Source organism: Myotis lucifugus, unplaced genomic scaffold (assembly GCF_000147115.1).
Source record: "Myotis lucifugus unplaced genomic scaffold, Myoluc2.0 scaffold_93, whole genome shotgun sequence".
Classification (NCBI taxonomy): Eukaryota; Metazoa; Chordata; class Mammalia; order Chiroptera; family Vespertilionidae; genus Myotis; species Myotis lucifugus.
The window spans coordinates 1,794,687-1,819,631 of NW_005871141.1; the positions used below are offsets into that span (position 1 = coordinate 1,794,687).

The window sequence follows — 24,945 nt, forward strand, 5'->3', positions numbered from 1 at the left end:
AGTTTGGTGGTGATGAACTCCTTTAGCTTTTTCTTGTCTGGGAAGCTCTTTATCTGTTCTTTGATTCTAAGTGATAACTTTGCATGTCACAGGTATGTGTTTTAACCAGCCTTTTTAATGTGATGCTCGCCTCCCTGCCTTTGTAATCTGATGCCATGCCTCATACCTTCTGCATTTCCATCACTACCACTCACTCGCCTGGCATTTAGGAACAACGTGCTACTTTCGTGACAGGTAAAGAGTGGAAAGATGTGCTTCCTTCCCACGGAGCTGCCAGTGTCCCTGTGGGAGACTCATGAGAATGGACTACAATAGTCGACATCCTTCAGGACAACCTGTCCCCAGAGCTTAAAGTCCTGGCAGGGTTGCACAGCGCTTCAGGATTAGACATAATTATCGTTTTCTCCCAATTGCCATGTAATTTTTATTTAAAAGCCCTAGTATTTCACGAGCAAGAACAAATTCCTCTCATAAGCCGTTAGTGAGCACCTTTTAGCCACTGTCCTGCCAGCCTCGCAAGGGGGGCTGTGGGACCCGGGGCAACAGCTGTAATGCAACCTTCTTACCCAGGGGCCTGGGAGCGAGCGCCCCACTCTCTCTGAAGGGGTCAGTGATGTCTTCACAGAAGAGTCCAGGCTGGAGCTCAAACCAGAGGCCCAGAGACTGAGGCTGGGAGGAAGTTAGAATCCCAGGACCCGGGAGAGCCCCGCTGTTTGGGGGGCAAAGCGGGCACTCTGCTCCCCAGCCCACAGCACTCCAGGATCTCACTTTTAACAGACTCACTTCAACTTCCTTAGGATAACTTATTTCCCCCCAAAACAATAGCTTACACGGAACCCCAGGGGTTCCTGAGATAGAGTTTGGCCAAATACTGCATTCCCGGATGTCTGGTCTCTCTTTCCTTAGTAGAATTTTCCCATTTCAAGATTCTTACTCTAAAGCAGCCCTCTTCTCACAGCCCATCCAGCCCTTGGAGCTGGAAACTGGCAGCGACGGATCTCTCCAAGAAATCGCTGAAAAATACACTTTGGTCCCTAGTAGGGGAGAAAAAGGGGGAGAAGAGGTGGTCCTGCTTTCTCTTCTCCTAGAATTTTGCATGTATTGCCTATACAGTCACAGGAAAGATAACAGGCTGTTTAAGCACTTTCTGTATTAACTCGCACAGTCCTCATAATCCATAGAAAGGCTACAAAATTTGTCCAAAACCACACAAGCATCAACCTACCGGATCATCAAAATCAGGTCATTTAACCAAAGAAATTAGGCTTACTTGTTTGGAATGCTTTCATACCCCAGCGAAGATCTGCTTACCCCTCTTCTCTATCTACTGCAGCCCTTGTAGTTTCTATCAGTAGCATTAGCCTCTATTCCCGGAAAATATCGTCCTTGCAGACTTATTCCGATCCTGTGTCTACAGAATGCCCCGGGAACAGAACGTCCTGTCCTGTCCACGGCTTGGTCAGGGAAGAGCCGTGGAAGGCATTAGGGCATACTCTTCACCTGTCTTTCCTTCGTTATCATGAGGGAAGGACCAGCTGGTTTTCCGTTTTTACTGAGATTTGGCGAACCTCCCCCCACCCCCTGCCCCAGGTGCTTCAAAGACCCACGTGCAATACACCCAACATAACTTTCACGAATATTAAAAAGCAGCTTCAACCCTAGCCGGTTTGGCTCAGTGAATAGAGCATTGGCCTGTGGACTGAAGGGTCCTGGGTTCAATTCCAGTCAAGGGCACATACCTTGGTTGCGGGCTCAATCCCCAATCCTGGCGCGTGTGGGAGGCAACCAACCAACGTCTCTCTCACATCGATCTTTCCTTCTCCTTTCCACTCTCTCTAAAAATCAATGGAAAAATATCCTCAGGTGAGGATCAACAACAAAAGTAGCTTTAAAAGCTACTTTCACCCTGACCGGTTTGACTCAGTGGATAGAGCATCAGCCTGTGGACTGAAGGGTCCCGGGTTCGATTCCAGTCAAGGGCATATACCTTGGTTTCAGGCACATCCCCAGTGGGAGGTGTGCAGGAGGCAGCTGACCGATGTTTCTCTCTCATTGATGTTTCTAATTCTCTATCCCTCTCCCTTCTTCTCTGTAAAAAATCAATAAAATATATATTTTTAAAAAAAGCTACTTTCAAGCTTTTCTGTTCTGGACAAAAGACAAGTTTCTACATAGGTAAGCTGTTGTCTACATTGAAAACTGACATAAAAATCTCAAAACAATGTTAACCCTTTGAGTGCCAACCAATATCCTAGGAACTATGCTAAAATTGCCAAGGCATTTTTGCCGATTTTACAGCAGTTTAGGGAAAAAATTATGAATCGCTAGTAAATGAAGTTCCATATTCAGTATCTTCCACAAAATCGTCTTCACAGCAAGAATTGACATATTTAGCAATATCATCATCACTAATAAAGCAGACTTAGAACTGGACACTGCAGGAGGAGCACGATTGCGCTCCCGGCACTCTAGGGGTTAAGCAAAAGTTGTCATTTTTATTGGGTGCTTCCATTTGTATCCTATATAATAAAAGCATAATATGCAAATCAACCAAATGGGAGAACGACTGGTCAGTGGGGGGCGGGGCCGGCGAGCAGGGGACGCCAGGCCAGCCAAGGCACATGTCAGTGGGCAGAGGGAGGGGATGGCGATCGAGGGGGTGGCGGTGACCAATGGCAGCAGAAGGGCAATTGGTGGGGCGGGGCCAGCCGCTCACCAGCCAGCACCGGCCCCAGATCAGCCTGCCGGTCACCTCCTGCAGAGGGAGGCCAGACTGCGGCTTAGGCCTGCTCCCCCACGGGACATTACAAGGGCTCCCAGACTGCAAGAGGGTGCAGGCCGGGCTGAGGGACCTTCCCGAGTGCACAAATTCATGCACCGGGCCTCTAGTGTAGTATAAAAGCAGCAAACAATCTGTGGTACCAGAAGTTAGTGGTGGTGGTGACTTATGACTAGCAGTAGGAACTAGGGGACCTATGGGGATCCTAGTAGTGTTCCTTTCCGGATACAAGCCGAGTACAAAGGCTATTGCTATTGTTCACGCGGTGCACTGCCAGTATCACGTACCATTATCTTGCCCATTTAGATAATTATGAAATTCCCTCCCTCACCCCTCAAGCATTTGCTTCTCCTCCATAACCTGTGTAGTATGGTTCTAATTCTTCTAAGTCTCCTCCATGTTTGTTCCCCTGCTCTGCTCATCCTAAATTCTGCAACAGTATCCCCTTCACCATTACACTCTTTTAAGAAGCCCTATGACATAGGAAATTGTATGGAATAGTTTAATGCAAGTTTTCCAGTCAAGTACATAATGGAACACACATTTACTTCATTTCAGGGAAGGATTACAGCATCTGTCCTCTCTCTTGGCCCCAGGATTGGACAGTTGCTATTAGTAGGGATGAGGTAACTTCCATTTTCTTTTCTTTTTTTTAGTATATTTTTATTAGAGGCCCGATGCACAAAATTCGTGCATGGGGGAAAGGGGTTTCCCTCAGCCCGGCCTGCGCCCTCTCACAATCTGGGACCCCTCACTCCTAACTGCCCACCTCCTCACTAACCATCCGCCTGCTCGTTCCTTAGTGCTGCCGCAGAGGCGGAGAGGCTCCTGCACTGCTGCTGCGCTCGCCAGCCGTGAGCCCGACTTCTGGCTGAGCGGCGCTCCCGCTGTGGAAGCGCACTGACCACAGGGGGCAGCTCCTGTGTTGAGCGCCTGCCCCCTGGTAGTCAGTGCACTTCATAGCGACCGGGTCATTCTGGTTGTTCTGCCTTAACAGTAGCTGGGCTTTGATAGATAGATAGATAGATGATAGATAGATAGATAGATAGATAGATAGATAGATAGATAGATAGATAGATAAATGGATGGATGATAGATAGAGATAGATTTCAGAGAAGGGAGAGGAAGAAATAGAAACATCAATGATGAGAATCATTAATTGGGTGCCTCCTGAATGTCTGACCGAGCCCACAACCCAGGCATGTGCCCTTGACCAGAATCAAACCCAGGACCCTTCAGTCTGCAGGCTGACGCTCTATCCACTGAGCCAAACCAGCCAGGGCAACATCCATTTTCTTGAGGTTCCCATGTATTCTTTTAACCACTTAATGTCATTCATTCCTGGAATTCCTTTTTTCAAATTGTACTGCATGATAAGAAAGTTACATTGCACACTAAATCGTATCATGGAATGAGTATTTCATACTTCTGAGTTGTATACTACATGCATGTACATGCTTTCTGGGCCACACCTGTTCTATAAAGGCTAAAATGTCACCACCTCCTCAAAGGGTTTCTATAAGTTATGATTCACTAAAGATCACACTTACTGAGCAGCCCAGCAGGTATACAACATTGTACTTGGCAATATATTTTTACAGCCAGGTTATCTTACTTAAGGGGACTTCTCTATATATAAAAGTATTTATTAACCTGTTAACTATCTTCCTGCCTGCTTGCTAATAGGGCTTGAAAAGTTTAATGCACGAATCCTATATAATAAAAGGCTAATATGCAAATACCGAACGGCAGAACAACCGGTCACTGACATGCACTGACCACCAGGGGACACTCAACGCAGGAGCTGCCCCCTGGTGGTCAGTGTGCTCCCACAGGGGGGAGTGACGCTCAGACAGAAGCCAGGCTCATGGCTGGCGAGCAGTGGTGGTGGCGGGAGCCTCTCCCACCTCCGTGGCAGCACTAAGGATGTCTGACTGACAGCTTAGGCCCGCAAAGGCTCCCAGACTACAAGAGGCACAGGCCGGGCTGAGGGACCCCCCCCCCTACCCCACCCCCAAGTGCACCATTTTTGTGCACTGGGCCTCTAGTACTTAATAAAATAGCTTTCTAAGTTGATTAACATTTGAAATAAAGATAAAATAGGTTTATAAAGTTAAATCCAACATGAAGCATTATCAGCATGTGGTAGCTTTCTCCTATCCACTTTTTAAGTGCAAAATAATAGATTATCTCCTACACATCTTGCAGAGTGAGTTATGAGAATTAACTGTTATCATGTTTGCCTCTAGACAAAATTTTAATTAGACACACAAGTAGGAGAAAACCACTTTTAATTGAAAAATAAAACAATACATCTCAAATAAAACTCTGTTTAACAACATAAACGGTAATTTGTTGAAGAAATCGCTTCCCTAGGTGATAGTGTGGAATTTCGGTATGAGTATCAATACAATTTCCCTCCTTTATCCTGACTCAGTTATAAGCATATTAAAAATAAGAACCTTTTCAGGAATTTAAACTGAAAATCTGTAAAGCCTATCCTTATTTCTAATCCACTGACAAGAGGGGAGATTTTAAACAAACATTTCCATACTGAAGAGTTCCCAGATAATAGCAAATACAGTCAATATTTCCTTTATGAAAAAGTTTATATAAAAGACACACGAGACTATTAGTGATATTGAACTAATCCACAAAATTTCAAAACACAATTTCATCAAGATGATCTCTACTACAACTTTCCTTTCAAGCTCTCACATCCCAAAATAGTTTAACTTGACATACTGAGTATTAAATTTTGAAAGAAAGTACTAACTTTATTGCTTTAAGTTAGAAAAAATCTATGGTCAAGTCTCTTATTAAAGAGTTAACAGCTATTCTTACAATTACACTCATGTAACTGCAGAAAAAATGTTCAAGCACGTGGTAAGCATCACTCTTTTGAATGACAAAGGCATTAGTTCATTGAGATGCATGGCTTTTGGTGACTGTTACTACCCATAAAGTCATCACTGTTTGACTGAGAAAGGCTTTTTACAAAAATCCACTTCCAAAATTAACATTTTTATTAAATCAAGTTTAAAAAAAATGTTCACTGTAGAAAAGTCAACAAGGGTTTTAACAAAACCAAAATATCCCTTTTTATACAATGTATGTATATATTAGCAACGACTTCGGAAATTTTATATTCTTTTAAAGAAAGCATAAACAATGTACATTAGTATGGAATGTTAGCTAATCCACTCTTCGTCGCTTCCTCTGTGATCTGGGCCTTCTAGTACAAGTTCTTTTATGATTCTCATTAGTGAATACCAAGAATAAACAAACCCAGTCTGACTAACAAGCAGTGAAACAGAGCGGCTGGAAAATGTGTCACCACTTCAGTCATGCATTATCGTTGAGAACAAAGAGCACCATATGGACAGGTCATTGAGTGTGTGTATAAACTCAATTTTTAAGGTGTAACAGCAGCCAACTAGACCACTTAGCATTTGGCTGTTACCTTTTAAAAATGTGGTGATATACAAAATGTTAATCAAATCAAGTAAACACTTAAATCCCATATTGCTTATCTATTTTTTAAATCTGAATAGAAATCCTGTATATAACCTGCATGCATGTGTGTGTATTATACATATACATCTTTAGCTTTGCTTGAATTTCTCAACTGAGATGGAGCCAAACTTCTCACTTAAAATATATATGTAGAACATACAACTGAATCATCAACTGAAAGTTTCTAATAAAAGTTTCATCTTAGCTAATGAGAAACACTAGCTATTGAAAAATTCTGAAGCCAACGAGCTGTAAATTCAACTTAATATACACTAGGCTTATAAATTAGTCAGCCAAACAAACAAGATTTGAAATTAGCAACTGCCCGCCAAAGAAATAAATTTTCCTCTTGATAGTTCCTTCTAATAGCAAAAAAAAAAAAAGAAGGAAATATCCTTACATTAAGCTTTTACTTTTTAAACAGTTAAAATTATTAAAGAAATCTCACTAGTCTTCAAAAATACTAAATGTTATATAAATACCATGTTCTTAGAGTTGAATTCTTCAGCTAGAATCTGTATTAAAATTTTTTCCTTTGGATTGTTTCATTAGCACTTCAAGTCTCCGTCTGCAACTCTGATAACTGGCTCAGGTTTGTTAGGTTCATATCAACCACATCTTTCTGCATTTGCTACTGTGTTACCTGTATTCAATAGCATCCCTGGGAGAAACCGCACCAAATTTCAAAAGCAACGTAAGGAAAAATTCAAGAATGTGTAATATGAAAAAGATAAAGTACAACAAGAATTTTTCGCCATTACATTAGTGAAATAGAATCCTTTCAATGCTTTTAAAGATAATGTCCTAACATTCATTTTTAACTTTTCAAGAGAACAAAATTTTCAGATGGCCCACCTTTATTTTTCAATTTAAAAACTAAAACAATAGACTGAATTACTTTTATTAATATACACATCAAGTTATTGAAATGGTGACTGCATTAGTTTTCTCCTTAAAGATGGCACTTGCAGGTACAAAGATGCTCAGATGTCTATAGCCTTCAGATGTTTACTTGAAAAGATTCTTCAACAGCAGTTTGATATTGGGTTTCCTCATCTAGCTGAAGATTCTAAAAAACAATAACATTAACATATCAATAGAAAACTATATTCCACTATTCAATACTTTGCCCAATATATTACACATCCTGACACACACTACACATAGTTGAAAAAGTTTATGTTACAACATATTTCCTTTTAAATAAATGAACTATTATAAAAAAGTTTAATTATAATTATTTAAGAATAATTGATAAACAGGATCAGCAGAGAAAGTTGAGAATTAAAAGTGCCTTATGATAAATCATAAATTCAAAGTACAGTTAAGAGTGAACTACAATAAATGTTGTATGATTTCTAGAAAAGATAAGAATGTCTGAAGGTAAAATAAATTTATTTTAGAAAAATAAGCTTTTATTGAATCAGAGTTAAATAACAGTTTCTTAACCATCACATGAAGCTAAAAACTATAGCTCACTCAATCTTATACTACTGATCCTTAACTTTAACAATTCTATTTGCTATCAATTATGTCTATGGGTTTGCTTTAGAATAGGCTTCCACTGACAATCTCAAGTAATTAAAATGACATATTTTTCTGTGGCAAGGTAAAACAACCTGCCAAGTTGATCAAAAGTGGTTCACCAAATATGTTTTTGTTTTTCCAAGTACACAGATCTCCAGACATAGTAACCTTTCTTACAATGAGAATTTAAGAATAATCTACAATCTATAATAATAAAAGCATAATATGCTAATTAGACTGGACGTCCCTCTGGACGAAGCCGGGGTTTCGAGGGAAGCCCTGGTCCTGGGTGCCAGAGGGAAGCTGGTGCCAGCAGCTGGGGGAAGAAAGACCTACTCTTGCACAAATTTTGTGCATCCAGCCTCTAGTTACTTCATAAAAATGCTAAAATTGTAAGAGCACACCTAAATTTTACATATGTTTGAACTGTTATTTTGAAATAGTATGATTAAAAATGCAAATTCCACAAAATAAACATTTATCAAGAATAACTATAATTTTGCCCTGGCCGGTATGGCTCAGTTGGAGTGTCATCCTGTACACCAAAAGGTTGCAGGTTCGATGCTCAGTTTGGGGCGTGAACGGGAGAAAACCATCAATGTTTCTTCCTCACATCAATGTTTGTCTCTCTTTCTCCCTTCCTCTCTCTCTCAAAATCAATTTTTTAAAAAAAGAGTAATAGTCATTGTCAGAATTGCACATGCCTGCATTTACCTACACTTGAAAACAAGCTATTCTCTGTTGGAATTAATGTTAAATTAGATAAAGTTTTAATTCACTGAAGTGAATAAAATGCAATCTCACAATAAATAAAACAAAGGCCACATCTAATTTTTTAAAAATCATGAGGACACCCTTGGGAGGCAGAAATTAACCCCATGCTTTGCTTTGGGGATCCATTTTTACATTATGAAACTTCCCTCATTCTCCCTGTAAAAGCAGTCAACTAAGGCCAAAATGTACAACTTAACTGGCTTTACTTGATAACTAAGCCCCCTCATCTCAGAAATGTGTCTCGCATGCTGGATGTATCTATCATAATGGGATTCACACACACACACTCATGAAAAACACACCCTCCTTCATCCGGTATATCCTTTTACTTCTCTAGCAAGTACCTAGACAGTTTCATCTAACTCACTGTGTTCATCTGAGGTTTTGCTCTTCCTCTGTAAATTATGTCTCTAGTACAGGAGGTGGACAGTATATTAAACTTTTCACCACTTCCACAAACCAAAATTCACCTAAATTATAAAAACAACAGAACTTGCTCTGTAACCATCCAATATGATACAACAGTTTGCCTCAAAACTCAAGTCTACATTGATAAAGTCAATTTAACTTTAATACTTAAACAGTATTTTCTTAATCTCGCAGAATTCACTTACCACAAATTCTCCATAATCAAACTGATGTCTTTGATTTAGATGACTAACGAAATTTCTAGTAATCTGGCTAGGATCTCCCCAAGGAAGAGACACACAAATAGGACATGTCTATGAGAAACAATGTTTTAAATAAAAAACAATAAAAATAAAATGTTATAATTATTGAAGGTATTAAAACACAGGCTTATATAACTGAAAACACCTACATGAAAAGCATTTCTACAAGCCAAATTCCATGACTAGATCATTTGTCTACCAAATTACCTTAAATATAAACTACACGAACACAACACAATGAAAAGAGGATCTTAAACATTCTATTACTTAAATCCCCAATTACACAACTGTTCCAAGAGAAACACCACATCCAGCCTTTAGCAATATTAATTGTAATGGTAATTATCATTAACCAGTATGTAAACTCACTTGAGCCACACAATAACTATATAATTATTATAAGCTTTATTTCACTTATAAGTAAAATGAAAGGGTAGTAAACTTTAAATTGTATTCTTAAGGTTTTAAATGAAGTACATCTTAAAAAATGAATGGATTACTGAAATGAAATAAAAAAGAACTTTAGTAATTGAACTCTAGCCAAGTCTATGCTATATTGAACATAACGTAGAAACAAATAAAAATTTGCTAATGCAATACAAAACAAAATCTCTTAAATAGGAGGTTTTTCCTAGAGACAGCTTTGGCGCTTCTATTTGTTTAACAGTAACTGACCCTGCTCAGTCTCCCTTCGTACTAGGAGAGAGCTGATGGACAGCCTCAATAGTTACTGAGGCATAGCTTTTCACATTTTTGTTCTAGTACATCCACTAAAACTGCTTAGAAACATCTACAACCCTTATTTTATCTATAACATTTCCTTCTAGATCAAAATGTACAACTGAAAGGGAAGTATCTCTTCTAGCTCAAGTTTCTCCTGCTTCACCCACAACTGAAGTCACTTACCTGTGGAACTCATGTTCCAAATGAGGAGTTGTAGGGTTACTAACACACAATGTTGAAATCCTGCACGCTATCTCCTTCACTCACCAAAAAGGTCTCACCACTTTCTTACCCTCAAGATGGTATAAAAAGGATATATATGCACCAAAAAGCAAGTATGATTCCTTTCTTTCCTGGCTGTATGAATTCACTAGAGTCTGCAAGGATCCACACTTAAAACGCCTAGTGGCTTTATTCTCACATATAGTTTCCACTTGTGGCAGACCCACCTGACCAGGCTGAGCTGACTGCATCCGGCACAGACCAAGAAACCGAGCAGCCCCAACAGAGCTGGGTCTTGTCCCCTCGGTAGTGAGTTCCCAGTTCACTCTCATTACTTCCCTCTTCTCTAGGCCCGTGGTCGGCAAACTGCGGCTCGCGAGCCACATGCGGCTCTTTGGCCCCTTGAGTGTGGCTCTTCCTAAGCCTTAGGAATACCCTAATTAAGTACAATGTACCTATCTATATAGTTTAAGTTTAAAAAATTTGGCTCTCAAAAGAAATTTCAATCACTGTACTGTTGATATTTGGCTCTGTTGACTATGAGTTTGCTGACCACTGCTCTAGACTATTCTCCTATGTAACACTCACAATAAGCATCTCTCTTTTATAAGTTACTGAAATCTCATTTTGCTTCAAACCTTTCATCTTTTGTTGACAAAAATCTACCTTATTGATAATGCCCCTTCCATATTTAAAACTACCTTCCCTGTTGTTCACACAAAGTGAAATAAACGAAAAGCATACTTTAAGCAGCAGGCTGTCTTAAACATACGTACTTACCACAGGAACTATTTGAAATAGGTGATGACTGTTACAGTGATCCAGTAAACGCTGTCTGGTAAAATTTGATTCTTGACACAAGGGACACTTAAAGGTGGGATGCCCAGAACTATAAAACAATTTTAAATGAAGTATACTTAAATTTGAAATCACAAACCAAAACACAGAAATAATGCTCTCCTGTTCTTAAGTCAATTATTTACGTTTCTTTTTTTTTAAGTTATAATAATTAGACTATTCAAAGATTCTCTAATTTTGAAAAATAAATGTTTTCGATAAATAATCTGCAACAGATGTTCCCAATCTCAGTTTACAGTATCGTTAATGTCTCAGTAAATTTTTTTATGGTGCCTCTAAGCCAAAATAAAAACAAACATAGCTGTTCCATGTACTAAGTAGTTAGGTCCAAAAATTTAATTTAGTCATTCGTGTGAGGCCAACAGATGCCACTGAATGTACCCTGAAAAGTTTAATATCCTGTGGTGGCGGCCCTATTTGGAAGCCCCTATCTAGGAACTTAATTTTGAAAAGACTTTCATCAATATCTTTCATCTATCACAGCCTCTGGGAATCTAAATACAAAATTCCTAGGAAAAAATGAAAAACAAAAAAGCACTAATTACCAGAATGATCACTATTTCAAAGAACTTATATGCATATATGCATAACCCATGGATACAGACAATAGTGTGATGAAGGCCTGGGGTGGGGTGGGGTGAGGTGGGGTGGGGTGGGGTGCGTTGGGGGGAGAAGGGGTCAATGGTGAAAAAAAGGGGACATCTGTAATACTTTCAACAATAAAAATAAATAAACATGATAGACCAAAAAGAAAAAGAAAAAAAGAAAGAAAAGCATCCTTTCATGAAAAAAAAAAAAAAAAGCACATTTTGAGGATCGTGCTTCACTGGTTGTAATGCCTGAGTTTCAGCAAGGGACGGTTCAATACTGACAACCCACCTACACTATGCATGGAAGAGACATCATCACGGGGGAGGAGGAGAGCTAGACTCTTCCAATGTAATGTGATCCGTAAAATCAGCAACTGCATCATTTATTTCTAAACTACTAAGTTCTAGCATAATATCTGGTGATTTAACTGAATAAAAACTTTTTTATTTAAAAAGCTATTATTTAATAAAGTAGCAGGATTTTCAAAAGCTTACCTTGTATTCTCTTGATACGTTTCTATGTTATCAGATGTAGATGTTTCACTCCTATTACTTAAGAAGCAAAGGGGTAAAGTTAATACCTCAAGCAATAAAGCACATTATAGATTCATTAACTTGAACTGCTATCGAAGAAGGCTAGTCCATATTTGTTTTAAAAGCCTGAACTTCAAATAGTTCTGAACAACAAAAAGGAGGGCATTAATTACTTTTCAAATAAATTCTGATAAGACAGTTTATTGTGCCTTTATGTCCTTCAAAATTAATTTATGCAGCTACCAAAGTATAGAGAATATAGAATTTGGCATAATTACCTTAAATCTACAGCATGATATCATTTCCCCAGGTCCTTTAGACTTTAAAATTATGACTACCTCCACCTCTATCCAGGCTAGTATTTGAATGCTGGGATAGACTCAAAAATTCATGAACGTTCTGATTTGTAACTAGGATATGGTTTAAGGTTGTGGCCTCCAAAGTAGAGTAGGTTTAAGAAAATATCTCAATGCTCATTTTCCAAAAAGAAACTAGGCTCTCCAACATTTAATACATAGAATTACTTGACATCCTCATTCAGACCTCATGCTTGAGACATGTGTCATATGCAGTATTAGAGAAACCCAGAGGCAAGCGTGGATATTCCATACAGGGACATTACAGAATTCATCAATGAGGTCAATTTTATAAAAACAAGGCCTTTCAATAGGAGAAATGTTGAAATAGAAATGAGTTAGCTAGTGAACAAAAAACTGTACCACACAGGTTTAAGAGTTGATCAACTTAAAAACCGGCTATTCATTTTTCTTTTACAAGAAGGCAAGCAGCACAGCCAGTCCTCTCTACCCCAAAATTTTGCATCCACAGATTCAACCAACCATGGATTAAAAATATTCAGGGGGTGGAAATCTCAGGAAGTTCCGAAAAGCAAAACTTGAATCTCCCACACACGGATCAGCTGCCTCCTACAGCCCCTTACCAGGGATTGAGCCCTCAACTCAGGGCATGTGCCCGACTGGGAATCAAACGGTGACCTCCTAATTCATGGGACACTCACCGGCCGGACTACCCTAACAGTTTTAACTGAGGAGTAGGGGAAAAGCCCGACTGCAGTAGAGCAATTAAATGCAAAAAAAATTAGCAACATGTGAAATGAATTGCTACTAAAAATAAAATCTGAAGAGACTCTGCCTGGCATACTGTCCCCTGGGGCCTTTCTATAATAGTGCCTAGACTGCCTTTCTTTACACAGTGTGTGTGTGCTTGCTATTGAGTTTTTAAAAATTAAACACTTCACTGTTACAGATATACACAGGGTTGGTAACACTAGAAAGAAAAGGGAGTGACCCAAAAAAGAAGACAGTGGTCACCTCTGGGCATATGGGACTCAGATGGTCATGGGTTCAAAAGGAGACTGTAAGGTGCTAAAAAATGTTTAATTTCTTTTGACCTGGGTTTGTGGATAACTAGGTATTTATCACTATTTTTTTAAAACACACAGGCATTTTGGCCATTCTTCTATATGAAATACATTTCCTAAAATGTCTAATGTACAGAAATATGAGACAATATGATACAAATCAAGCCAAACGCTAGTTTTTTAAGAATTGAGACAAAATAGAAATAAGAATTTACTTGTACCAGGTCTCACTTTACATGACATTTAATTGTCAGAGTAGAAATCTCAAACAACTCTATTTATTAGGTAGCATACAAGATGATTCCAGTTTGTACACTACTGAAAGGAATTTTTTTCTAGTTTTTAAATTTCAGTTGCAAAAGAAAATAGCCTTCAACTCTCAGGTCTATTTTTTATCCAAAAAAGTGTCAATTTTCCTAAAATGATTTTTAAATAGCAAAAGCTTAAGTATATCATGTCTAATGCATAGAAATCTGAGACAATAAGATACAAATCAAGCCAAACCTTAGTTTTTAAAAAATTGAGACTATGAACATAAACTGATAAACAAAAATAGAATCAGAGACATAGAAACATTGAACAGACTGTCCAACCTATGAGAAGGAAGGGGGTGAGGGGGTTAGAGAGCAACCAAAGGACTTAAATGCATGTATGTGAGCATAACCAATGGACACAGACAGTAGGGGGGTGAGGGCATGTGCTGGGGGGTGGGAGCGGCCGGAGAGAGGTCAATGAGGGAAGGAGACTCATGTAATACTTTAAACGATAAAGAATTTAAGTTAAAAAATAATAAAAATAAAATAAAATAAAAATTGAGACTAAAATAGAACTAAGAACTTACTAGTACCAGATCTCACCAGATCAGCTGATCTACCAGATGTAATCTTTCATGTATCAAACTTCTGAATACACAAATGATATAGTTCTCATATCATTTTACTTTAAACATAGACACACAAACAAAACAAACCTTATCATATAGTTCCCAAAACAATTTCAATAAAAAATTATCTTTTTAAGAATAAATATTGCTTACCTGTTCCCTACTGAATCTTGAGAGATCTGAAAGTTTGGAATGATAGCAGAAACACCATATTCATCTTGATACTTCTTACAAGATTTGTAATGATGTCTCATGCGATAGAATTTAATCTGTAAATTATTAAAATTTAATGTGACTTTTATTTAAAATAGAACTCACCAAGATTTGAGAGATTGTCAAAAGAGAAAAAAAGATAAAACTAGGTAACTAAATACCCCATTTAAACAAGAGGTTCTGTTTAAGTAAATGGTTTAATTCTCAATTGTTTCTGTCCATTAGGTGCGAAACAATGGAGAAGAGTCCATCAGTCTGTAAACTCACTGCAAAAAATATCTAATAATAGGGTAATATGCAAATTGGTCAGGACGCCGTCACAGTAACGACCGATCAGCAGGCTGCGTGCACAGGAGGTGCGGGTGGGCGGGGACTTGCAGCGTCGGGGACAGGGGTGGGGACTTGCAGTGTTGGGGATGCGATGCCAGCTGCCGCTTGCCCAGGGCCGGCCCCAGGCTCAGGCAAGCAGCCAATGGTCGCTGCCACTGCAAGGGCCCAAGGCTCAGGCAATGATGGCTGGGCGAGGCTCAGGCAAGCCGCAGTGGCTGCGAAGACCCGAGGCTCAGGCAGCCTCACAGCTGGCAGTGGCAGCAGCAGAGGCGTGATGGGGGCATCGCCTTCCCGATCGCCTCCTGCAGAGGGAGGCCAGAGGCAGCAGTAGCGAGGGAGTGATGGGGGCGGTGCCTTTCCCTGATCAGCCAGTCGCCTCTGGCAGAGGCAGGACATCCCCTGAGGGCTCCCGGACTGTGAGAAGGGGCAGGCCGAGTTGAGGGACCACCCCCTCCCCGCCAGTGTACAAATTTTGCGCACTGGGCCTCTAGTTAAGAAATAACTTTACACTTAAAACAATACTACTAATAAAAGATAAATGAAAGTACTATGAGGTTGGCTCAGGGTATTGGGCATTGCTTTATTCTTTAGCTACTGCAACTCAGCAGAGTTAGAAAGCACTTTAAAAAAATTACGTTTCTCAGTTAACACTTTTTTCAGTTTCTCAGTGAGGAATAAAGCCAAAAATCTCTCAGGTGTATTTTCCAGCTTTACTTCATTGCCCTGTCAATTAAGACCTTCCTCAAAGAGATGGAAACACAGACTGACTTGTGTGAATGCATGAAATAGCAACTGGTTTTACTCACTGACCATATTAGCTATTTGAAAAAGTGGCTGCAATAAATTCATAGGATATGGCTTCACCATTTCACTCCCTCTCCAAATGATAGAACAATAAAATCCCAATTGGAGAATTAATGCCAGTTATTTGTCAATACCTGACTTTCCCACTTGTTCCAAAAAACTTAGGCAAAGTCTTCTGCCAGATATTTTGTGATTTCTTATATAAAACACATAAATATACAAGTAAAGTGGCTGCTAATGATTTCTTAACTACATAAATCCATCAGGCCATTTCTATGTGCAAAACTGCAATAATGCCCTAGCTGGTTTGGCTCAGTGGATAGAGCATCGGCCTGCGGACTAAAGGGTCCCAGGTTCGATTCCAGTCAAGGGCATGTGCCCAGGTTGCAGGTTTGATCCCCAGTGGGGGGTGCACAGGAGGAAGCCGATCATTGATTCTTTCTCTTCATTGATGTTTCTATCTCTCTCTCTCCCTCTCCCATCAGAAAAACTATTTAATGGTTGAATTTGTACCAGAATGGGGTTTAAAGGACTTAAATGCCAATTTGCTAATTTAGTAAATAATAAATGAGTAATTACTTTGAGAAAAGGAAACCATGATAAAAATTATGGCAAAGTCAGAGATTATACCTTTCAGTCTCTGTTCTCTATAAGTTTATAATCTACTAGAGGCCCAGTGCATGAATTCGTGCACCAGTGGGGTCCCTCAGCCAGGTCAAAACCAGCTCTTCAACATCCCCCGAGGGGTCCCAGATTGCGAGAGGGCGCAGGCCAGGCCGAGGGACCCCACCGGTGCACGATCAGGGCCGGAGAGGGACGCAGGAGTTTGGCCAGCCGGGCAGGGACCGCAGGAGGGCTCCAGGGTGTGTCCAGCCTGTCTCGCTCAGTCCCACTTGGCCAGACTCCAGCAGCAAGCTAACCTACTGGTCAGAGTGTCTGCCCCGTGGTAGTCAGTGCACATCATAGCGACTGGTCGACCGGTCAATTGTCTGTCCCCTGGTGGTTAGTGCACATCATAGTGACCGGTTGAGTGGCCTTAGCATATTAGCATATAATGCTTTGACTAGTAGCCCTGCACACGAATCCATGCGCCAGTAGCTCGCCAGTAGCTCATTGCCACCCTCCAGTAGCTCTCCGCCCGCTGCCCCGCCCTCTTATAGCTTTCCCCGCCCCCTCTCCCTGCCCCCCCTCATAACTTGCTGCCCTGCCCCCTCCTGTAGCTCTCTGCCGCCTGCTTGTAGCTTGCTGCCCCACCCTCCTGCTGATCCATGATCCAGTCGTTACGTGGTCGATCGTTACGCATCACGGTGTAACGACCATTTGAATATTACATCTTTATTATATAGGACTGGTTGAATAGATGACTGGACACTTAGCTTATTAGGCTTTTATTATATAGAATAGCCATCACTCTCTTTTTTTTTGCATTTTCACCCCAATTCCCAATCTAAATGACTTCTTCCCTTCAAAACAATACCCACCAAGAATATTCAGACAGGAACTTCAGGATAGAAACTTGACTTGCAAGAGCTATTTCACACTTACTGTACCTGTTTTGCACAACATCTGCAGCTACCAGATAACTTCCTCATGATATTTTCAAGGTCTAAGGCCCGTTCAGGACATGCTCTTTCTCTTCTAGTCACATTTCCACGACAGAGCGGACAATGTATTCCACTTTCTCTCATTGCAGTCAGGAAACATTTTCTACAAAAACTAAACCAAACAGTTGTGACATGTTAACTACAGCAAAAAGCAGTCTTTTCATTGCTATAATTAAACACAAACAAGCACTTACAGATATGCATTCGTGCTAAATAAGTGAGGCAATACACATATACATAAATCTCAGAATTTTAAAAACTGTATGTGTATTTCTCAGAGTATAAGAGTAATCACTGGGCTACATGGGAATATAAAAAACTACAATCAAGTCTGCTTTATAATTTTTTAACATAATACATGAAAAATAAACATTATATCATTTAGTAGCTCTGTGATCTCACACTGCATTCCTTGCCCTTATAAAAATGAAAGAATGGACCATATCAGCTTTTATCTCAAATTGATATATATCAAGATGTTGTTCCACGTGATATGAACAGGTCTACTACAGAACAGCACACAAATTGATCTGGAAAATTATAGTGATAAACAAAGTTAATAAGGTATCTTTCTTTTTTTTTTTAATCCTTACCTGAGGATATTTTTCCATTGACTTTTAGAGAGAGTGGAAGGGAGGGGAGAGACAGAGAGTGACACACACACACACATTGATTGGTTGCCTCCCTCAGACACCCTGACCAGGGCAGGGGATAGAGCCTGCAACCAAGAATCAAACCTGGGACCCTTCAGTACACAGGCCAACGCTCTTATTCACTGAGCCAAACCAAAACCAGCTACGGCAATAAGATATCTTCTGCTAGGAAAAATATAAGTGTTGCCCAAACTTATGTGGTCAGGAAATATAAAAATTTCCCACAACAGTGTGCAATGGAACATAACTTGAAAAATATTTAAGAACCCTTCCAGCTCTAAGCGTCTATAACCAACATTACACTAACTGAAACCAAATTACTAAAATTTTAATTTCTTCTCCCTTAACGCATGAAATACCAAATTTGATCAATTTGCTTTTAGAAAAACCAGGTAAAACATTGCCATCTCTATCTGAATCCATCTATATCTCAACCCCCTATAAATACAAGTATACCAATTTTCCTCAACTATACTAAATTTGAGAGGTAATAGTATAATAACAGATTACAGAATCTGAGTTTCCTAACTGTAGCATTGAACAAGTCACTTTTCCCCTCTAAAATCAATTTCCTATCATAAAATAAAAAATTATCTATACTTGATAGGGTTGTTCAGAGGATTAAAAAAAGTAATGCAGTAAAATGCTCATCACAGTGTTTTTGACATTTATGAAAGTGCTCACTAAATAGTAGCTAATACCTTTAAAGTAGTATTAGAAGTGACTACCAATTATTGAGACATTAAAAATATTCACCAAAACCAGGAGTAAAAAAATAAAAACCCACAGAGTAATACTGAGATACTATTTTCCAGTTATCAAACTAAAAACTAGTTTAAAAAATAATAACAGTGTTAGAATGCTCCACATACTTGGATAGCAATTTGTCAATCCTTGAAGAGAGGTGTCCCAAAAGTCTGAGTGCCATTTTAAGCTTTAATAACTTCAAATGTATAAATATTACAAAGTGAAAAAACCAACACTGCCGAGTTTAATTCTTTAAATTAAAAATTTAAAGTTTAGCCCTAACAGGTTTGGCTCAGTGGATAGAGCGTTGGCCTGCAGACTGAAGGGTCCCAGGTTCGATTCCGGTTAAGGGCATGTACCTTGGTTGCAGGCACATCCCCAGTAGGGAGTGTGCAGGAGGCAGCTGATTGATGTTTCTCTCTCAGCAATATTTCTAACTCTTTATCCCTCTCCCTTCCTCTCTGTAAAATATATTTTTTTAAAAATTAAGTTTAATTGTTTATATGTTTTCTAAACTTTGAATAATAAATTTTTAAATTATGTTTCAGTGTTTGCATTCTTTCATAAGAGGAATTAGAACAAAAACAAAACACTAACTGAAATAACAGAGTAGACCAATGGTTGTCAACCATTTTTTAATCTCATGCACACATAAACTAATTACTAAAATTCTGCAGTACCAAAAAAATTTTTTTCCTGATCTGACAAGAAATATAAGCATAATTATGATTCACTCATACCCAATGGCTATTGTTGTACTGGCTGTTGTCTTTTTTTTATTTGACAATCCAAGGGAAAAGAGGTCATGTCCCTGACCAAACAGTCCGGTATTGCATGTTCTAAAAATTCTTGTGGAGCCCTGGCCAGGTAGAACAGTGGGTTAGAGCCTCATCTTCAGTCTTACCAAAAAAAAAAAAAAAAATTATGTTGAGATCTGACTGCAATTGCATTAGCATTTTTAGAGTTATCTGGGGAAGAACTGACATCTTAATTTTACTGTTTTGTCCATAAATATGTCAGATCTCTTATGTGTTTCAATAAAGTTTTTAAATTTCCCTATAGAAGCTTCATAATGTGTATTAGCTTTATTCTCATAAATACTAAATATTCTAAACTATTGCTCTTGTATCCAGAAACCTCTCTGTACTATCCTATTGGTCTGTTTCTCAGTTGTCACGCTTAGGGTTTGCATCAGTGTTATCATCTACAAATTACACTCAGATGTACACACCCAAACAATACTGTATATTGGTTACAGATGCATTCATTTTGAAAGTTTAAAGTTAAGGGGGTGGGGGATAAAAAAACTTTATAAATTCATAAGTTTTACTTATAAGCATACACACAAAAGTCCTAAATCAGGCACAATGATATAAGAGAAAGGGTGTGGAATAGTTTTTTTGTTTCATTTTTATTGACTGATTTTAGAGAGGAAAGTAGGGAGAAAAAGGGGAGGAAGAAAGGGGGGGGGGGGGGAGAGAAACCAATTTGTTGTTCCACTTATTTATGCATTCATTGGTTGCTTCTTACATGTGCCCTGCCCGGGAGTGAACACCTTGGTGTATGGGGATGATGCTCTAAACCAGTGGTCTCGAACCGTGAGGTCCGAAAGGTTGGTGACCACTGCTCTAAACAACTGAACTACCTACATGGCCAGGGCTAGTTCTTTTGTTTTGTTTTGTTTTTTATCTTAAATCTAATCTTAGCAAACCAAGCAAAACTGGCTTTTAAAACAATTGTCCTATGTGTAATTTTGCTTTATATCAGAACACACAGCCAATATATTTCAAAATAAACTACACGTAGAATCTGCAATTTCTTTGTTAAAATTGCTAGCAACTATCCTGAAGAGCACCATGAAGGAAATTTCAAAAGTCAGCACCTATTCTGGTCCAAAGTATTTTTAATATATGATCAAAAGCTTTTCCGGGTGGCTCACTTGGTTGGAGTATCAATCCAATGCACCAAGGTTCCAGGTTCAATCCCATCAGGGCACATATAGAAGGCAACCAGTGAATGCACAGATAGGTGGGACAACACATCAATGTTTCTCCGTCACTCTCTCTCTCAAATCAATAAAAAAAAAAATTAATTATATTAAAAAGCTTTTACACACTTTCCTAAAAGCCAAGTATTTATTTAGTTGAAAATTACTGTTAATTGACTGTGTTCCCTCGGGGACACATCTTTTTTCTTTTGCCTTGCATATTAGCTAAATGTTGAATTAATTTTCACTGAAAAGTAAAAACAAATACCAAAAACTTACATGCAATAAATTAATTGAACAAACTGTACAATAAACTCTCTAAATATTAATTACATTGCTATAGACAACTGACATTGCCAAAAATAATGAAAAACATTCATATAAGAAACTAAAAAAAAGTAATCATGTTTAAAATTAACTTAGGACTTTATATTTATTCAAAATGTAAAGACAAAAAGAAACATTTCCAGTTAAAATAGACAACATAATAAGTGCAAAACAAGGGGCTTTATTAAACAGACTAGAGGCCCGGTGCATAAAAATTTGTGCACTCGGTGGGGGAGGGGGAGGGGGGGTCCCTCAGCCCGGCCTATGCCCTCTTGCAGTCTGGGACCCCTCGGAGGATGTCCACCTGCTGGCTTAGGCCCGCTCCCTGGGGGATCGGGCCCAAGCTGGTAGTCAGACATCCCTCTGGCAGCCTGGCAGCCTTCGGGGGATGACCACTTGCCAGCAAGGAGCAGGCCTAAGCTGCAGTCGGACATCCTTAGTGCTGCTGAGGAGGCAGGAGAGGCTCCCACCACCACCGCTGCGCTGGCAGCCGTCAGCCTGGCTTGTGGCTGAGCAGAGCTCCCCCATGTGGGAGCACACTGACCACCAGAGGGCAGCTTCTGCATTGAGCGTCTGCCCCCTGGTGGTCAGTGTGTGTCACAGTGACCAGTCATTCCCAGTCATTCTGCTGTTAGGGTCAGTTTGCATATTACCCTTTTATTATATAGGACAGAGGCCTGGTGCATGGGTGGGGGCCGGCTGGTTTGCCCTGGTGTCCCAGATCAGGGTGGGGGTCCCGCTGGGGTGCCTGGACAGCCTGGGTGAGTGGCTGATGGCTCACATTCAATATTGTTAATTCAACTTTACATGCTTTTCAAAATATTACATCTCACCTAGGCAATATTACACCTGACTACCGTTTCCTTATAATTTTTCTATTTCTACTGTCACATTCCATCCTGGGTTTTCTTCCTATCCTGTCCATTCCTTCACAGACTGCATTTTTCTTCACTCCGTATTTTAAAATGTATTCTTCAGCACTTTGTTTTATCTAAGCCCTCTGCTATCTTTTAATTTATATACCTCTTTTGGTAGCAACATCCATAGCACAGCTTTAGCTCCATTCCCCAGACCTACGTACACACACCTAATAATGAACATTCATTCATCAAATCTTACAGGATATCCTTAAAATGTCAGAAACCTCTTCTCTTCAGTCCCAGTATCATTACCTTGATTCAGGTTCTAATCATTTCCCTCTTTGACACAGCAATGGATGGCCTTTTAACTAGTCTCACCAATAACAAGCTGACCCTGTACTAGAGAGAACTTACTAGCCCCGGCCGGGTAGTTCAGTAGGTTATAGGGTCGACCCAATATGCCAAAATTGTGGGTTCGATCCCTGGTCAGAGCACATACAAGAATCAACCAATGGCCCTGGCCAGTGTGACTCAGTTGGTTGAGTATCATACCATGCACTGAGAGGTCGACGGGTTCAATTCCTGGTCAGGGCACATGCCTGGTTGCATAGCCCAGTAGAGGCTATGCAGGAGGAAGCCGATCAATGTTTCTCTCTCGCTCTCTCTCCCTTCATCTCTCTCTAAAATCAATAAAAACATATTTTAAAAAATCAACCAATGAATGCATAAACAAGTAGAATGTTCCTCTCTAAAAATCAATCAGTAAAAAACAATAATAAGTAGAACAAACCAATGTTTCTCTCTCCCTTCTTCTTTCTAAAAACAAATTACAACAAACAAAAAACAAATAAATAAATGAGAACTTATTACAACTGAAATGCCACTCCCCTGCCAAAATTATTGAATTGGTCTCTATGGCTTCAGGAAAAAGTTTTGGTTTACACAGTAAGTTCCTGCCAATCTCTCTCAGCTCCAGCTCCACTACACTCATCCTTTGGCTTCAGCCAAACTTTGTAGTCCAGTGTTGTCATCCTCTGTAATCCCTGCTGGCCTCTGCATGTGCTAGAAACCTCATCCAGGTGTATTCAACCAACCCCGAACACCAAATCTGACCTAAAGCATTACTTCCTCCAGGAAGTGTCCCCTGTACTCACAGGCTGTTAGATGCCTTCCCAATGCTCACACCAAACGTCCTACCTGACCCTCTTTCACAGCAATGCCATTCATCACAGGCCTTCTCCATCAGACCCTTATTAAAGGAAGGAGCACTCTGTTCCCTGTACCCGACCCACAGAAAGCACTCAACATTTTGGTAAAGTTAATCTATGATAAGGAACTTGCTCCTTTGCCTGGAACAGTGCGGGCAAATCCTCTGCTGTCACTGAAAGGGTAGTGAGAACCTTTTCTTTTCTAACAGACCCACAGTGCCCTTTATCTCTCACTACCCACCAATCCAAAACTGACTCTGGGCTAACTATAAGTTTGTCTAAAGGCACAGGTTTGTCTTTTGTGAAAAGGGAAGAGCAAATCAATTTAATCTAGATTATTTAAAACATAATCCTATCTCTCCACAACAATCCTTTCATCCATCAGGCACTGTTCCACCAGTACCACCCCTTCCAATAAAACTCTTTCCCTTCTGCTTCCTTCAATTCATTGTTCAGCCAGAACCTGGAACAACTGTGTGCTGGGGGTTTGGAGGAGGGGGACAGAGAGGAGATGGAGGAGGGTGTTAAAACAGTGCTCACTCCTCTCATCAACAAAATCTGCTCAGTATTTATTTCATTTCCATATCTAGTCCCATCACATCCAAGCCCAAGGAGTTGATTTGAGAAAGGTCCTTAACTCTTTTTCAGCCTTGAGGTGAAGTCAAATTTCAGTCCGATTTTAAATGCCCCCCAAGGAAAGTGGACTTGAGCAGGCTGCTCGGAACCCTGAGGGGAGCTAGAGGTCACAATGAGTTCTGTAAGGTCAAACACCCCGAGGGGAGCTGAAATTATTCCGCCCAGAGAAAACCCACTTCCTCTCCCGCTGCCCTGCGAGCCCTCCCTTCCTTCCACCCACGGCCCGGCCGGCACCAGCAGGAAAGGCATCAAGTCATGATCATGACTACTGGCAGGTTAAAGGCTGAAAAACAGACACTGCGCCCTAGACACCTCGAAATGTTTTTCTAACATCTGCATTTGCTGCTCCAAATAATAAAGGCATTTCGCACTGTCATGCATCTCCCTTAAACAACAAAAGCATAAGCGGCATAACTTCTATCATGGAAAGCCAGACTCTTGGCTCACAACCACCACAGGACAGGCACAAGGTGGGCGGTACAGTTAAGACTGAAGAGCAGGGTGAGCAGAACGGGCGTCAAGAAGCTCCGTGGTTAGCGTGTCAGTCAGTCCCCGGACCCAAGGGTCTCGGGTTCGATTCCCGGTCTGAGCACGAACCTGTACCTCGGCCCCAGACCCCAGCCCCGGTAGGGGCGCAGGAGCGCGTGTAGGGGGCTCCCAATTCCTGTTTCCCTCCCCCTCCGCCCTCCCTCTTTCATCTTCCTCTTCCCCCTTCCTTCCACTCTCTCTAGGAGTCAAGGGAAAAAATATCCTCAGGTGCGGACTAAAAAAGAAAAGAAAAAGTTTAAGAAACAACTGTCGTGAAATTTCTGATGAACCCAAAATTCAATGCATTCTTTACAAAACTACAGCTCCTCCCTCTCCCAAAAAAAAAAAGAGGGGGGCGGGGGGGGAAGAAAGCAATGTATTTAGGAACTTGTTGGATGCTCTCGCTCCCTGCAAGCACTCAGCTCGGTGTATTCCCTGGAAATCAGGGCGCCCAGCCCTCACCTGCCAGAACCGCTGCCGCCCGCAGGTCTGGAGGGGAGCCCGGGGGTCGCTGGTGACTGAACAAGTTCCGCGGGGGCGGGGGGCGCGGCCCGGCCGGTCCGAGCGCCCCCACCACCCCGTGTTACTGA

At 40.4% G+C, this 24,945-nt stretch overlaps 1 protein-coding gene across 1 annotated transcript; it reads right to left on the reverse strand.

Moving 5' to 3' along the window:
- Positions 1 to 5,053: 5,053 nt before the first annotated feature.
- RNF138 (ring finger protein 138) lies at positions 5,054 to 24,875 on the reverse strand. Its single transcript, XM_023756420.1, has 7 exons — positions 24,818 to 24,875; positions 17,356 to 17,521; positions 14,612 to 14,727; positions 12,156 to 12,212; positions 10,993 to 11,101; positions 9,211 to 9,318; positions 5,054 to 7,364 (listed from the first exon to the last, which is right to left on the reverse strand). Exons 2-7 carry the CDS (start codon positions 17,491 to 17,493, stop codon positions 7,296 to 7,298), a joined length of 597 nt encoding a protein of 198 aa, XP_023612188.1. The 5' UTR covers positions 17,494 to 17,521; positions 24,818 to 24,875; the 3' UTR covers positions 5,054 to 7,295.
- Between the last annotated feature and the right edge of the window lie 70 nt (positions 24,876 to 24,945).

Bases quoted from the DNA above. Each gene is read 5' to 3' on its own strand.
- RNF138 (XM_023756420.1), bottom strand. From the start codon at position 17,493: ATGAGAGAAAGTGGAATACATTGTCCGCTCTGTCGTGGAAATGTGACT. The intron at 11,102-12,155 runs GTAAGCTTTTGA...ATTGTTTTATAG, and splicing joins ACGTATCAAGAGAATACAAG to TTCTGGGCATCCCACCTTTA. The intron at 7,365-9,210 runs GTAAGTGAATTC...ATTGTTTTTTAG, and splicing joins TTGATTATGGAGAATTTGTG to AATCTTCAGCTAGATGAGGA.